This window comes from Globicephala melas, chromosome 8 (genome assembly GCF_963455315.2).
Source record: "Globicephala melas chromosome 8, mGloMel1.2, whole genome shotgun sequence".
Taxonomy (NCBI): domain Eukaryota; kingdom Metazoa; phylum Chordata; class Mammalia; order Artiodactyla; family Delphinidae; genus Globicephala; species Globicephala melas.
The window spans coordinates 94,377,739-94,393,374 of NC_083321.1; the positions used below are offsets into that span (position 1 = coordinate 94,377,739).

Here is a 15,636-nt window from a genome sequence, read left to right on the forward strand (position 1 = left end):
TGTTTCTATTACGGATGAGCTTCAGCAAGCAATGTACAAACTCTCTGCCTCAAAATCTCAAAGCTAGTTACCAGCAGACTGAGTTTGAACCCAGGCTTTCTGACTACACTGTTATCTCCCTCCATCAAATTACTTAACCTGCCTGGCACCCAGTAGTTTCATCTTCAAAATGTTCATTGAATTATGCAGTATGAAGTTGAAGGCGGTAGAGACATGAGCTTAAAGGAGTCCATCTACACTTTAGCTTTCCCTTCCAGGGGAATGAAGTCTCTCTCTTCTGGGTTGGAAAAAGCAGGTATTAAGGGAGTATTTCCCCAAAAAATCTATCTCTGGCTTGTATTACCTCCACTTTTTTTTTTTTTGAGAAGTACTCTGTTTTTTTAAAAATATTTATTTTATTTATTTATTTCTCTATTTGGTTGCGCCAGGTCTTAGTTGCAGCAGGCGGGCTCCTTAGTTGTGGCATGCAAACTCCTAGTTGCAGCATGCATGTGGGATCTAGTTCCTTGGCCAGGGATCGAACCCGGGCCCCCTGCATTGGGAGCACGGAGTCTTAACCACTGCGCCACCAGGGAAGTCCCTGTACTACCCTTTTTGAAAGAATGACTCACTGACAGGGTTTAGTATCAAATCTAGTTTTAATTTTCTATAACAAGTCTTTCTACTCTCCCATCCATACCCCCCTACTGTACCCTGGGTATTGGTGAGAGTGACCCTCTTCCCCTGGAGTCCAAGGTATTGGCAGGAGCAGCTGCCCCCTGCTGAGAGGCCTCAGGGCAGAAGTCCTGGGCCATTGCTGCCCTGCTGCTGCAGGAGGAGCCTCACCTCAGGTGAGGATGGGGTGGGATGGGGACAGGGCAGGGCCCAAGAGAGGGAGAAGGATACAGGAGACTCCCTGAGTGCAGGGGTTTCCTCTTTGAAGCCAGGAAATAGGAGCTAACGGAGTCCAAGAACAAAGGTTGTCTTTTAAATAGAGATCAGATGGGAAGCTGGTGCCTCATTAGCCACTGATAACTTCCAGCGCCACTTGGGTGAGGGAAAAGGAGCAGAAAGGGAAAGTCAAAGGTGCTAGTCAGATAGTCCCCTCCCTCCCTTCCCCCACCCCAATGGAGGGGAGAGGCCACAAGTGGGACAGGATGCTCCAGAGCCTGCACTGTCTTCACTCAGCCTTCTTGGGCACTCGGCCCATCTTGGTGCGGATGTTTCGTAGAAGGAAGAAGGCACCTGTGCTGGCTGCACAGATCACTTCAGCCACCCAGAACGCTGTGCTCCAGCTGTAATGCTTCGCAATGGTGCTGAAGGGCAACCCAGCCAGAAAGCCGCCCACTGTCAGGGAGGAGGGGAAGAGCCTGAGTCATTGTGAGGATAGAGCCAGTGGGGCTTGTTCCAGCCCCTAGCTGGCTTGTGTGCGAGGCATCAGTGGGGGTATCACTTACCATTGGCCATGAGTCCCACAATGGCATGGGAGGTGCCACACAAGTTGGGAGGGGCACTCTCATTGGCTATAACTCCGAACAAGGCAATGGGACCATAAGAGGAGAAACCAAACACAGCTCCCAACACCAGGATCCAGAGCTGCAAGGGCAGTGCAGGGTAGCATTTAAAGTCTGAGAAGGCCTCCTGCCTACCTACCCCTGCCATTGGATAGAGGAATGCTTGGCCCCAGGAACAAATAATTGTAGTAAAAGCAGACAGTAAGTGACTCCCACACACACCACTTCCCAGCACAGCTGACTGCAGAGCTAGAGGAGTGCGGGCCACATTCAGCCAACACAGGGGCCTGTGCAGGTAGGGGAGGGAGGTTCAGGAGCCATCCCTCCAAGTGAGATGCTGTCTCCTCAGGATTTGTACAAGCTGGATTGGCTAAGGGCAAGGCAGAGGCGGTAGGACAAAGGTGAGACACAACAAGAGGAAAACCAGAGATAAAGATAGGGCACCTCATGCTCTGTAAAGCCTGTGAGCTCAGCGAGAGGGTGAAGAGCCGGAGTCCAGAAAGCAACATCCTAGAGGAGCATAGGGAGGAGAAGAAACTAGGCCCAGAGTCAAGGAGGGGCATCAGAGTACAGAGGAGGGGAATGGAGGTACAGACAACTGAAAAGGGCAATCAGAAGCAGAGAAAGACCAGGGAGAGGGAGACAGAGTCAGTGGCCCTTGCTTTCTCATCCTTGTCCCTGACGTGGGCCAGTCCCTGTTTATTTACCTTGGGGGAGTCACTGGTCACAGTTACCCGGAAGAGGTACATGGACACTGTCATGCCAGCCATCATGAACAGCAGCAAGCCATGGCGGGGGCTCCCGTACATGGACAGCCGCGCCTGTGGACACAGTCGGGCAACATCAGGCCCCAGGAGCAGCAGAGAACCCTCACCCCTGGACGCTGACACGGCAGACCTCTGCTGACAGGTCTTTGGCAATCCCGTTGCAGTTCTTGGCCCAAGGCAGCTCTGGGAGGTCCTGGGACCTGCTTATTATGTTCTGAGGCCAAACTCCACAACATCCCTTCCTCCACTTGGGGCAGGCTTGGGGACACGTGGTGGCAGGCTGCATCCAGTCCTTCCCCAGCCCCAGTTTCCCTGGGGCTGTGGAGAAGCTAGGCGGAGAGAAACTCTGGCTCTCCTTGACATCAGTTAAAACCCTTTCCCCCAAGAGCCTCATCTCTACATCCCCAGCAAAGAAGAGTAGCCTGGAATCATTCCCACCTCACCCAACCTAAACCAGCATATGCCAAGCTGCCTGTGCCCCAGGGCTCCTACCTCTCTGGTGCCTGTCCCAGTCATGCTGGGAAGATTTAAAGGGACCCTCCTCCTTCCTGTCCCTTCTGCCCACTCACCTTGGCCATGGCCCGGTCTGACAGGTAGCCAGCTGCGATGCTGCCTACAAGGCCCCCAACCTCCAGGGCACTCATGTAGGAGCTGCCTGCAGTGGGGAGTTGTGGTGGGAAGAGGGAAAGGAAGGGTGGAAAGGTGTTACACCTTGGGGTTGTCCCAGACTGACTTCAACCCAGAGAGGTACAAGGTCCCCAAGGGTGACTGGCCACAGCTGCCTGAGTACTGCCCGGCCTCAGGGAAAGAAGAAAGGATAAAGGGAAGCGGGTCTGAATTTCCCATCCCATGCATTGGCTCCTGCTCCCTAGGCCTGCCGCATCCCAACACTCGTCTCACCCACGAGGGCTGACTGTCCTCTCTCCTGGATAAGGAAGAACTGGCCCCAGTCAGTACAGCACGTCTTTACTCCAAACACCACAAGGTAGCCAGTGGAGAGCACCCACAGGTAGGGGGTCAGCAGCAGCTGCTGTAAGGTACTCTCCTCCTTCAGGGAGCCTGGGGGTGGGAGGAGGCCAGGCTTCAGGACTCTGCTCAGGCTGCCCTGCCCCCACCACACATTAACTAGCCATAGGGGCAGAGTCCGTCCACATAGCCAAGGATCAGCAGCAAGGTCCCCCTCACCCACTGTTCTGCCCTCTCTTCTCCACTGCAAGTCTCAACGAATGAAAGAGAACCTGAGGACCAGCGGGGATGGAGGAAAGCACCCAAGCCACTTAAGCTTAGGATGCTGTCCACACAGGGAACTCTGGCTCTCTTGTAAGGAAGGACTAGGCTATAACATGAGTCATAGCATTTGTTGGCTCTGCCACTTGTCTGGTACTTAACTGCCTCTCAGGATGGAGTTTTATTTACTCCTCACCCACTCTCCATCACCATCCCGACATCCATTAGCTAGTACAGGGCCAGGCATACAGGCAGTCCTCAATGAAAATCTGCCAGGTGAATGATGAATGAAGGTTCCCTAGGGGTCGGCTTTCGTGCGTACTCACCCTTCTTGCCCTTGGAGGGGGTGGGGTCCAGGTTGCGGAGTCCAACATCAGCAGGTTCATTGTGGATGAGCAGGAGACAGAGGAAGGAGACAACCACACACAGTGCCCCAGACAGGGCCAGCGTGCTGCGCCAGCTATAGCTCTGGGCGAGGATGGTTGCCAGGATGGGGCCCAGCCCTCCAGCCAGGTTCATGCTTGTTGATAGGACGGCCCACCAAGTGCCAAATTGAGATGGCTCAAACCACTGTGGGGCAGAGGGGGACAGAGTAGTTGCTCAGCCTACAGTCCATATTGAAGGTGAGGGTCAGGTGGGGCAGACCCAGAAGCTCACATTACAGGGATGAGGGAGAGGGCTCTTCTACTTGGCAGGGCCAATTCCCTCATCTGCCACCTGATCCCACCACGTTCAGCCTCCTAAAATATCTTGACAAGCAACAGGAGCTGGACTGGAACGCCTGAGGAACCTGCTCTGGTTGGGGGTGGAGGTGCCAGTGTGCCCACATGCTCTTTAGGTGTCCTCTCTGCCAATCTGAACCAGCTCCTTGGAAGCAGACACTCACCTTCCGCAGGACCTTGCCACATGGGGGCCAGCCCAGCCCCTGTGCCAGGCCATTGAGGAACCAGAGAGCAGCAAAGACGGGTACTGCGGAGCTCCAGGAAAAGACTACGTTGACCAGGCCAACCAGGAGAAGCCCGGAAGAAAAGAGCCAACGAGCACTCATCTGGTCAGACAGCACCCCGCTCACAAACTTGCTGATGGCGTAGGCTGCCGACTGGCTGCTGGTGATGAGCCCTGCAGGGGAGGGGAGCAGGGAGCAGGACACCTGGGGGGTTAGGGGCCAGGGCAGAGGCAAAGGAGCGGGGAGGAAGGCATGGGGTCAGGTGTGTAGAGGTGCCTGGCAGGGTGAGACTGGTTCCTTCCTAGATGAATAGGAGGGGCCTGTGTTGGAATCCTGACGTTCATTCATGGGGCCAGGCTACTCCTCCCGCCTCTCCATCAGCACTAGCCCCAGGCTGACCCATGACTTTTCAGCCTCTTGGAGAGTTCCAGCAGCAGCTGTCAGGGGGCAGGACAGCCCTCCTCCATGGGATTCTCATATGCCTGATTTCTCCCTCACCGTGGATGCCAACCCAGGGTCTCCGGCAGTTCTGTTGCCCCACCTCAGAACATGGGGCAAAAGGCTTAGAATTGGAGTCAGGGACCTTATTCCTCCTGAAGGGTAGCCTGCTAGGCCACATGGAGTCATTGCACCAACTCCCCAGTTCCCAGTGCTCACAATGTCAGTGGCCAGCACTCACCCTGTGGTCTTAGCCTGCACCCACACAGATGCAGAAACTGTGCTCAGAATCCCTCTAACACACAGTGCCTCTGGGGACACGTGTTAGTCACAGGCGGGCGTGCACACACACACACACACACACACACCAGACAAGCAGCCCTCAGACATGCTTAGACCATACCCACAGTCCTTTACCTGTGCCCACAGACATGGATCTCAGAGCCGCCTCATCCGGCACATGCACTGTCTCCTGGCATCTGCTGTGCAGACACTCCACACACACACTGCATGCCTGTACCCACCACACGGCACAAACACCCAACTTGTCCTGCTGGTCCTGTGTTCCTGGGCCCACCCCTCCCTGCCCTGCCAGGGCTCACCCAAGTCATCCTTGTCCAGAGGGACCTCCTCCACCAGCGACGGCATGACAAAAGAGAAGGTCTTGCGGTTGAAGTAGTACAGGCTGTAGCCTCCAAACATGGCCGAGAAGATCACAGTGCGGTAATAGCCGTAGCCTCGGGCCGCCATGGTGGGAAAGAGCAGGCCCTACTGGCCGGGACACAGAGCCTCTGACCACAGCTCCTGATTGAGGCTCTCAAGTGCTCAGATCTGCTGAGTTGGGCTTTTTCTGCTCCCTCCTCCACCCAGCCTCCCAGGCTCCCTTTATAGGCACCTTCTGGACAATCATTAAGCCTGGGGCGGCTCCTAGGGAACCCGGTGTCCTGAGGGAGACAAGAAAACAGGAGATTACTGACGCCCAAGCTGTGGGGGCCTGGAGGGCGTCCGAGAGGGAGGCAGTGTCCATGAGCCAGGCCAGCACCGTGTGTCCCCAGGATTGCTGTCTTTCCCGGCTCTTCCCTGTCCTGCCCGTGAAACCAGCTGTGATTAAAGGCTTAACCTAATTATTTTTGTCGGCTTGCGCTCAGGGGAGGCAGGGTTGGGATGAGTAGAGCTGCCCTCTCTAGCCCGGCTCCCTCATCCACCTACCTTCTCATTCATTCCGCGAAGGTTTATTAGGGCTTACTGGTTGAGAGGCACTGCACTAGGTTCTGGGTTAGTTTCTACACACGCACACGCACACACACACTCAGACACCTACCCCCAACAACCTCACTTTCAAGTCTTCCAGAGCTGACCTCAAGCCCTGTAACTCCTGATGCTTAGCACACGGTAGGGTGTAACTGTTATATTGACAGTTGCAGAACTGTAAGCAAGGGGCGGGGGAAGGAAGTTCCCTGCTCAGGACCCACTTTCGGTTGCACACCGAAAGCCCCACTAGGGGCAGGGGTCCTGGTTGTGCCACTCAGATGCCTCTGGTCGCCTTTACCCTTGACGTCAGTATGGATTCCGGTCCGGCAGGCTGGGGCTTCAGGGACCGTGACCGGACGCCCCGTGGGCGGGAAGGCGCAGCGACGGACTCCAGGCACAGTGCTCATGCGCCCCACTTCCCAGGGCCCCGGCAACACGCCCCCGGCTTTGCCGCTCGGTTGGGAAGGCAATTGGAACAGAAGGCGTGGGCGCAAGCGGAGCAGGGTGCCACACGTAGGCCCCGGAGGCCCCTCGCTTCCGGCGCCGAGTGGCTCGGCCAGGCGGGGTGGGGCCAAGCGGCAAGAAGGGGGAGGAGGGAGCGAGGCGGCGGGCTCTCGGCTCCTGCCCAGCCCCGTGTCCTCAAGCTACCCAGGACACCCGACTCCGGCTGCGAATGGACGGGGGCCCAAGCGCAGGGGAGACCCCTGGACTCGTGCGACATAAAGGAGAGGGAGCGTGCTGCTCCCGGACCCAGCAATTGCCTCCACCCCAGAACCGGCAGCCTCAGAAACTGCTCCCGGTTGGATTGGAAGTTGGGCCTCCAACAATGGAGCCGCAACAGTTGAGACTCCCGCTCCAGCCCCGCCCCCAGGCGACGCCCCTCCCCCGCACACTGCCCCCCTACCTGAACTGAGGTGGGAGCTGGAGTGGCATGGGGCGGGGCCCGGCGGGCGCATGCGCGTGCGCCCAGAGTGGGGCGGGGACTCCGCCTGCGTCTTCCAGTCCCGAGAGCCGAGGCCACCCACAAACGTTTTCATATAAGACTGCGGGTCTCGCTGGTCGTTGGGCGAAGACAGCGCCCCTTAGGGGCTGGAGTCGTACGTTCCCTTCTTAACTGATGGCATTCGACAAACCAAATCAGTGAGTTCCTCCAACTATCAGTTACTGTTCCCGAGTTGTTCACGGTCTGGGAAACATCTTGTAAGAGAACACAGTATTTTCTGTAAGAAATTAATACAGTCCTCAGTAAGCACGATTTGTACATTTATCTGTGGTCAGACTATTGCGGACAGAGTTAAAACAAAATAGCCAGAGTGTTTAAAGTATGGGCCCTGAGTAAACTTAAATTCGAATCCCGGACGCACTGCTTCTGACAGCATGACCCTGGGTAATTAATAATCTCTCTGAGCCCCCAGTTTCTTACCAACCTCATAGGGTGGTTGTGAGGATTCAATAGAAGATTCAGATACAAGTTCAGAAAATTTAGATAATTGCTTTCACAGAGTCCATCAGAGAGTTGCTGAAATAAGTGCCTCAAAGTTGAGAGTAAAGCTCTTTTAGAGTGATGTTAAAAACACAACAGGTCCAAAATGATGTTGCTTATGCTAAGCCCCACATCACCAAAGGGAGACTTAATTACAGTTGTGGCTCTCCCAGAAGTGGAATCTTAAATAAGTCAATCAGGAATCACCTGGGACTTCCCTGGCGGTCCAGTGGATAAGACTCCGTGCTTCCAAGGCAGGGGGCCTGGGTTCGATCCTGGTTGGGGAACTAGGATCCCACATGCCATGTGGTGCCGCCAAAAAAAGAAAATAAAAAAGGAATCGCCTGCTCAGCACTAGTTATCTAGTTATGTCATCTACCTCTAGACCCCCCTGCTATTCCCTAAAGCGAAGTAACCTGGTAATAGCCAATCTGCTTTTTGCCTAGTTTAATTCCTTGTTCCTGTTCCCTGCTATCTATAAAAGGCTTTCATTTTGTACAGCTCCTCAGAGCGCCTTTCTAGCTGCTAGATTGGACGTGTCCTGATTCATAAATTGTTGAATAAAGCCAAAAAGATTTTTAGAATTTTCTCAGTTGAATTTTTTTAAATAAATTTATTTGTTTTTATTTTATTTATTTTATTTTTGGTTGTGTTGGGTCTTCCTTGCTGCACGCGGGCTTTCTCTGGTTGCGGTGAGCGGGGGCTACTCTTCGCTGTGGTGCACGGGCTTCTTATTGCAGTGGCTTCTCTTGTTGGCGGAGCACAAGCTCTAGGTGCGCAGGCTTCTGTAGTTGTGGCTCTCGGGCTCTAGAGCACAGACTAAGTAGTTGTGGCGCACGGGCTTAGTTGTTCCACGGCATGTGGGATCTTCCCGAACCAGAGCTCGAACCCCTGTTCCTTGCCTTGGCAGGCGGATTCTTAACCACTGCGCCACCAGGGAAACCCAGTATTATACTTTTTTTAAAGGCCCTTTTAAATAATTACAGAGTGTTTGCTTTCGGATGCCATGGGTCATACTTTTATGGGTGTGACTATAAACATTGTTATAAAGAGTAAGAGTTGTATAAAATAAGAAATAAATACAATACTGAATTTCTTTTCATATTAGCATCAATAAACCTCTAATTGCACTTTCTGCCCCTTCAAATAGGGTTATGGGGGAGACACTATTTTTTTGTTTGTGGTATCTGCTTAATCTTTTTTTGTTCCTTCATACTTTTCTGTTATAAAAAGTTTATCTGATACTGTGATGTGTTCATGATAACTATTCTTTAATTGGAAATTCCTGGCAGTCCAGTGGTTAGGACTCTGTGCTTTCACTCCTGTGGCCCGGGTTCTATCCCTGGTCGGGGAATCCCACAAGCCGCGCGCCGTGGCCAAAAGAAAAAATTCTTTTATTTTACTTTGTTATAGTAGAACTAGTCATCATGGACATTTCTGCTACCAATAGCAATCTAAACTAATGTTGGCGAAAGACTAGGTATGTTGACTGAAAAAAAATGCACAACACAAAAGTTGAGAATTGCGTTTTATTCAGTAGACTTGCTGAGGACTTAAGCCCGGAAGACAGCCTTCTCAGATAGCTCTGAGGGACTGCTCTCAAGAGGTAAGGGAGGAGCCAGGATATATGGGCAAAACCCAGGTTGTCAGAACATCAAACGATTACTGTTAATTAAAGAAAAACCAGACATCTCAAGTTAATGAATATAGGACTTTTCTATGTATTGGAAGATGCAAGAGTCTGGGCTCATTGAAATCATTCCTTTCGTATGCACATGAATTCTTTGGGCCAGTATCCTATTTTTCTCCTTTGAATCCCCTCAGAATGCACAGTTGGTGGTGGCTGCATGAAGCTGAGGACTTGATGGCTGTAACATCTTTTGTTTACGAATACGACATTCTTCGTCCACAGGTACTTACTTTATTCTTGCAGATTCAGCTCACCTCTTTTGGACCAAAGCCACAGGAGAGCAAATATTTTTCACACCTATTAGAATGGAATTGCAACTGTCATACATTCAGACTGTTATGATCCCAAGCAGTCTTTATATAATTTGAATTACATTGTATGTTAGATTTTTTAATAAAGTTTGGCCAGTTTTTACAGAAGAAATTATTTCTCTGATACTTTGGTCCTATCTGTGTAAAACTAGATTTTTTTTCTTTTTTTTTGGCCACGCCACTCAGCTTGTGGAATCTCAGTTCCTGGAACAGGGATTGAACCTAGGCCATGGCAGTGAAAGCCCAGAATCCTAACCACTAGACCACCAGGGAACTCCTGAAACTAGATTTTTAAAAAAGTAATATGTGACCAAATTTAATTGTCTTCCTAAGGCCTAAATAAAGAGAAATCAGTTTCCCATTAAAGGAAGGAAGGAAGGAAAGGAAGGAAGGAAGGAAGGAAGGAAGGAAGGAAGGAAGGAAGGAAGAAAGGGAAAGAAAGAGAAATCTTTCATGATTTTAATATTCTTCAAAAATCCAGGTCAGTTGTTCTGCAGAATGTCCCTCATATGGATTTGTCTGACTGTGTTTGCAATAAGGATCATATTAAATAATTTTGGCAGAAGTACTGTATAGATGACAATGTGTCTTTCTCAGTGTACCACATCAGGAAGCATGTGATGAATTTGATCATTTAGTTAAAATGGTGTCCACCTGATTTCTGTACTAGAGGAAACTTTTCCTCTTTATAATTACTAATCTATAGTGGGACCATACTTTGATACTACAGATATATCCTCCTGTTTCAACAGTCTTTCACCCAGTGGTTTTATCATCTATTGATGATTCTTTCCTGAGTCATTTATTAATATGGTGGTTGCAAAGTGGAGATTTTTTCACTCTATCATTCCTTATGTATTTATGAGTTGGTATTCTTCTTTTTATTTATTTATTTATTTATTTATTTATTTATTTATTTATTTATTTTTGGCTGCGTTGGATCTTTGTTGCTGTGCGCGGGCTTTCTCTAGTTGCGGCGAGCGGGGGCTACTCTTCGTTGCGGTGTGTGGGCTTCTCATTGCGGTGGCTTCTCTTGTTGCAGAGCACGGGCTCTAGGCGCGCGGGCTTTAGTAGCTGTGGCACACGGGCTCAGTAGTTGTGGCTCGCAGGCTCCAGAGAGCAGGCTCAGTAGTTGTGGCGCATAGGCTTAGTTGCTCTGTGGCATGTGGGATCTTCCCGGACCAGGGATCGAACCTGTGTCCCCTGAATTGACAGGCAGATTCTTTTTTTTTTTTTTTGCATCTTTGTTGGAGTATAATTGCTTTACAATGGTGTGTTAGTTTCTGCTTTATAACAAAGTGAATCAGTTATACATATACATATGTTCCCATATCTCTTCCCTCTTGCGTCTCCCTCCCTCCCACCCTCCCTATCCCACCCCTCCAGGCGGTCACAAAGCACCCAGCTGATCTCCCGGTGCTATGCGGCTGCTTCCCACTAGCTATCTACCTTACATTTGGTAGTGTATATATGTCCATGCCTCTCTCTCGCTTTGTCACAGCTTACCCTTCCCTCTCCCCATATCCTCAAGTCCATTCTCTAGTAGGTCTGTGTCTTTATTCCTGTCTTACCCCTAGGTTCTTCATGACATTTTTTTTTCTTAAATTCCATATATATGTGTTAGCATACGGTATTTGTCTTTCTCTTTCTGACTTACTTCACTCTGTATGGCAGACTCTAGGTCTATCCACCTCATTACAAATAGCTCAATTTCATTTCTTTTTATGGCTGAGTAATATTCCATTTTATATATGTGCCACATCTTCTTTATCCATTCATCTGATGATGGACACTTAGGTTGTTTCCATCTCCGGGCTATTGTAAATAGAGCTGCAATGAACATTTTAGTACATGACTCTTTTTTAATTATAGTTTTCTCAGGGTATATGCCCAGTAGGGGGATTGCTGGGTCATATGGTAGTTCTATTTGTAGTTTTTTAAGGAACTTCCATACTATTCTCCATAGTGGCTGTATCAATTCACATTCCCACCAGCAGTGCAAGAGTGTTCCCTTTCTTCCACACCCTCTCCAGCATTTATTGTTTCTAGATTTTTTGATGATGGCCATTCTGACTGGTGTGAGATGATATCTCATTGTAGTTTTGATTTGCATTTCTCTAATGATTAATGATGTTGAGCATTCTTTCATGTGTTTGTTGGCAAACTGTATCTCTTCTTTGGAGAAATGTCTATTTAGGTCTTCTGCCCATTTTTGGATTGGGTTGTTTGTTTTTTTGTTATTGAGCTGCATGAGCTGCTTATAAATTTTGGAGATTAATCCTTTGTCAGTTGCTTCGTTTGCAAATATTTTCTCCCATTCTGAGGGTTGTCTTTTCATCTTCTTTATGGTTTCCTTTGTTGTGCAAAAGCTTTGAAGTTTCATTAGGTCCCATTTGTTTATTTTTGTTTTTATTTCCATTTCTCTAGGAGGTGGGTCAAAAAGGATCTTGCTGTGATTTATGTCATAGAGTCTTCTGCCTATGTTTTCCTCTAAGAGTTTGATAGTTTCTGGCCTTACATTTAGGTCTTTAATCCATTTTGAGCTTATTTTTGTGTATGGTGTTAGGGAGTGATCTAATCTCATACTTTTACATGTACCTGTCCAGTTTTCCCAGCACCACTTATTGAAGAGGCTGTCCTTTCTCCACTGTACATTCCTGCCTCCTTTATCAAAGATAAGGTGACCATATGTGCGTGGGTTTATCTCTGGGCTTTCTATCCTGTTCCATTGATCTATCTTTCTGTTTTTGTGCCAGTCCCATACTGTCTTGATTACTGTAGCTTTGTAGTATATTCTGAAGTCAGGGAGCCTGATTCCTCCAGGTCCGTTTTTCGTTCTCAAGATTGCTTTGGCTATTCGGGGTCTTCTGTGTTTCCATACAAATTGTGAAATTTTGTTTTTTGTTTTTGTTTTTGTTTTTGTTTTTTGCGGTATGCGGGCCCCTCACCGTTGTGGCCTCTCCCGTTGCGGAGCACAGGCTCCGGAGGCGCAGGCTCAGCGGCCATGGCTCACGGGCCCAGCCGCTCTGCAGCATGTGGGATCTTCCTGGACCGGGGCACGAACCCATGTCCCCTGCATCGGCAGGCGGACTCTCAACCTCTGCACCACCAGGGAAGCCCAAATTGTGAAATTTTTTGTTCTAGTTCTGTGAAAACTGCCAGTGGTAGTTTGATAGGGATTGCACTGAAGCTGTAGATTGCTTTGGGTAGTAGAGTCATTTTCACAATGTTGACTCTTCCAATCCAAGAACATGGTTTATCTCTCCATCTATTTATATCATCTTTAATTTCTTTCATCAGTGTCTTATAATTTTCTGCATACAGGTCTTTTGTCTCCTTAGGTAGGTTTATTCCTAGATATTTTATTCTTTTTGTTACAGTGGTAAATGGGAGTGTTTTCTTGATTTCACTTTCAAATTTTTCATCATTAGTGTATAGGAATACCAGAGATTTCTGTGCATTAATTTTGTATCCTTCTACTTTGCCAAATTCATTGATTAGCTCTAGTAGTTTTCTGGTGGCATCTTTAGGATTCTCTATGTAAAGTATCATGTCATCTGCAAACAGTGACAGCTTTACTTCTTCTTTTCCGATTTGGATTCCTTTTATTTCCTTTTCTTCTCTGATTGCTGTGGCTAAAACTTCCAAAACTATGTTCAATAAGAGTGATGAGAGTGGGCAACCTTGTCTTTTTCCTGATCTTAGTGGAAATGCTTTCAGTTTTTCACCATTGAGGACGATGTTGGCTGTGGGTTTGTCATATATGGCCTTTATTATGTTGAGGAAAGTTCTGTCTATGCCTACTTTCTGCAGGGTTTTTATCATAAATGGGTGTTGAATTTTGTCGAAGGCTTTCTCTGTATCTATTGAGATAATCATATGGTTTTTCTCCTTCAGTTTGTTAATATGGTTTATCACATTGATTGATTTGCATATATTGAAGAATCCTTGCATTCCTGGAATAAACCCCACTTGATCATGGTGTATGATTGACAGGCAGATTCTTAACTACTGCACCACCAGGGAAGCCCTGTGAGATTTTTTAAAAGTGTTTTTCTATTGGGTCCTCAACACTTAAATAACCCATCCCTGAGGATGGACTATGGCCCCTTTACCACTGTACCCAGCTAAGTGTTTGGTACAAAACACTACGGTAATAGTAAATTGCTAGATGAACATTATTCACACCATCTAAATACTTTTATATCTTGATTTTTTTTTCTATTATAGCATAAACATGTTTTATAGAGTTAAGGATTTTGGGCTGAGGGGCATGAAACACTCAAAGAACTGTTTGGTAAGAATTAGCTTGCTGTTGAGGAGCAATAGATGGAAGGTGTAGAAACTGGACAGAGTCATAATTCCAATGGGAAGTGCTAAAAGTTCCTACCAGAGAGGGAACCATGGGGATTCAGAGGCAGAGGTAGGCACAGAATCTTGCCTGGGCCACTGCTGATGCAGCTAGTTGGCTCGGAGGGGAAGGGAATGGGTCTCAGAGGTCAGCCAGAGCTAGAAAGTCTGGGCAAGGTTTGCTCAGCCACATATGTGAGGACAGAGACACCTGCCAAGAGCTCTGAAAATGGCCCAGAAATAGAGTTTAACAGGCCTTCAATGCCTGCAGCACCAACGTAGCTACTACAATTCTCAACCTCCTTTCAGCCAGGGGTCATGCTAAGTTATTTCCCTGCCTTCTCCCATTTCAGTTCCCTCATATAAAACATAGACGATCTAACCCACCTCAGCATCACTGTGGGAATTAAATGAGAAAACATTGTAAAGCATCTTATGGTCAGGACATTGTAGAGACGTAAACGCTAGTCTTCTCACTCTTTATTTCCCAAGAAAAGTAAGGAAAGGAAATAAGACGATGACATCCCCCAAAAGTAACCAGGCTTTGCTACAGGATAATAAAACCTAACGTGAATAAATGCAAATTATACTACATGCCTGAAAAAGAAACTATGATTTTGATACTGTAAAAACATCAATCCTTTCCAAATTCATCTGGAGTTTTTTGTTTTTCAGCCACGCTGCTTGCGGGATCTTAGTTCCCCAACCAGGGATTGAACCCAGGCAGTGAAAGCGTAGAGTTCTAACCAATGCACTGCCAGGGAATTCCTTTCATTTGGGGTTTTTAAAGCAATTCCAATCAAAATCCCAATAGGATTTCTTGGAAATTGGGCAAAATTGTTTTAAGGATCATCTGGGAGAATAAGTAACATCAGAGTAAGAAACTTGATGAATTAAAAAAAAAAAAGAATAAAGAAGAGAATTTCTACTGCCAAATATTAACAATTGTAAGATTATGGTAATTATGTGGTTTAGAGCATAGCGAGGCATTTAAAAGGAGCAAGAAGTACTAGAAGCAGACCTTCACATGTATAATTTAAGCCATGATAAGGAAGACATCCCAAATCAACTGGGGGGGGGTAATTAATTAATGGTGTAAGATAATTGTTTAGCTATTTAGAAAAAAATCCGTTTAGATTTCTATTGCATACCCCACAAAGAATAAACCCCAGATAGATTAAAGAGTGCCATTGAAGAAAATAAAACCACTAGATTAGTCTCTGGATGAGGCAGTGTTTTCCAATCTTAAAAATAACTGAAGAGGGACTTCCTTGGTGGCACAGTGGTTAAGACTCTGCACTACCAATGCAGGGGGCCCGGGTCCGATCCCTGGTCAGGGAACTAGATCCTACATGCATGCCGAAACTAAGGGTTCACATGCCACAACTAAGGAGCCTGCATGCCAAAACTAAGACCCAGCGCAACCAAATAAATAATAAATTAATTAAAAAATAATAATAGTGACTTCCCTGGTGGTCCAGTGGTAAAGAATCCACCTTCCAATGCAGGGGATGCAGGTTGGATCCCTGGTCGGGGAACTAAGATCCCACATGCCACGGGGCAAATAAGCCCAGTGCACCACAACTACTGAGCATATGCGCCTCAACTAGAGAGCCTGTGTGCCACAAACTACAGAGCCCACGGGCCCTGGAGCCTGCATGCCACAACTAAAAAAGAGAA

The 15,636-nt window shown here is 48.1% G+C and overlaps 1 protein-coding gene across 5 annotated transcripts; it reads right to left on the reverse strand.

Moving 5' to 3' along the window:
- Positions 1-625: 625 nt before the first annotated feature.
- SLC37A4 (solute carrier family 37 member 4) lies at positions 626-7,151 on the reverse strand. Of its 5 annotated transcripts, none has more exons than XM_060304167.1 (10): positions 7,027-7,151; positions 5,474-5,815; positions 4,374-4,606; positions 3,814-4,057; positions 3,161-3,319; positions 2,830-2,915; positions 2,201-2,314; positions 1,938-2,003; positions 1,437-1,575; positions 626-1,326 (listed from the first exon to the last, which is right to left on the reverse strand). In XM_060304167.1, exons 2-10 carry the CDS (start codon positions 5,619-5,621, stop codon positions 1,160-1,162), a joined length of 1,356 nt encoding a protein of 451 aa, XP_060160150.1. In that variant the 5' UTR covers positions 5,622-5,815; positions 7,027-7,151; the 3' UTR covers positions 626-1,159. The 5 variants fall into 5 exon arrangements, with proteins under 5 accessions (XP_060160150.1, XP_060160151.1, XP_060160153.1 ...); XM_060304168.1 differs by lacking the exon at positions 7,027-7,151 and adding an exon at positions 6,421-6,970; XM_060304170.1 differs by lacking the exon at positions 7,027-7,151 and having other exon boundaries at positions 4,374-4,637; positions 5,474-5,617.
- Positions 7,152-15,636: the final 8,485 nt, after the last annotated feature.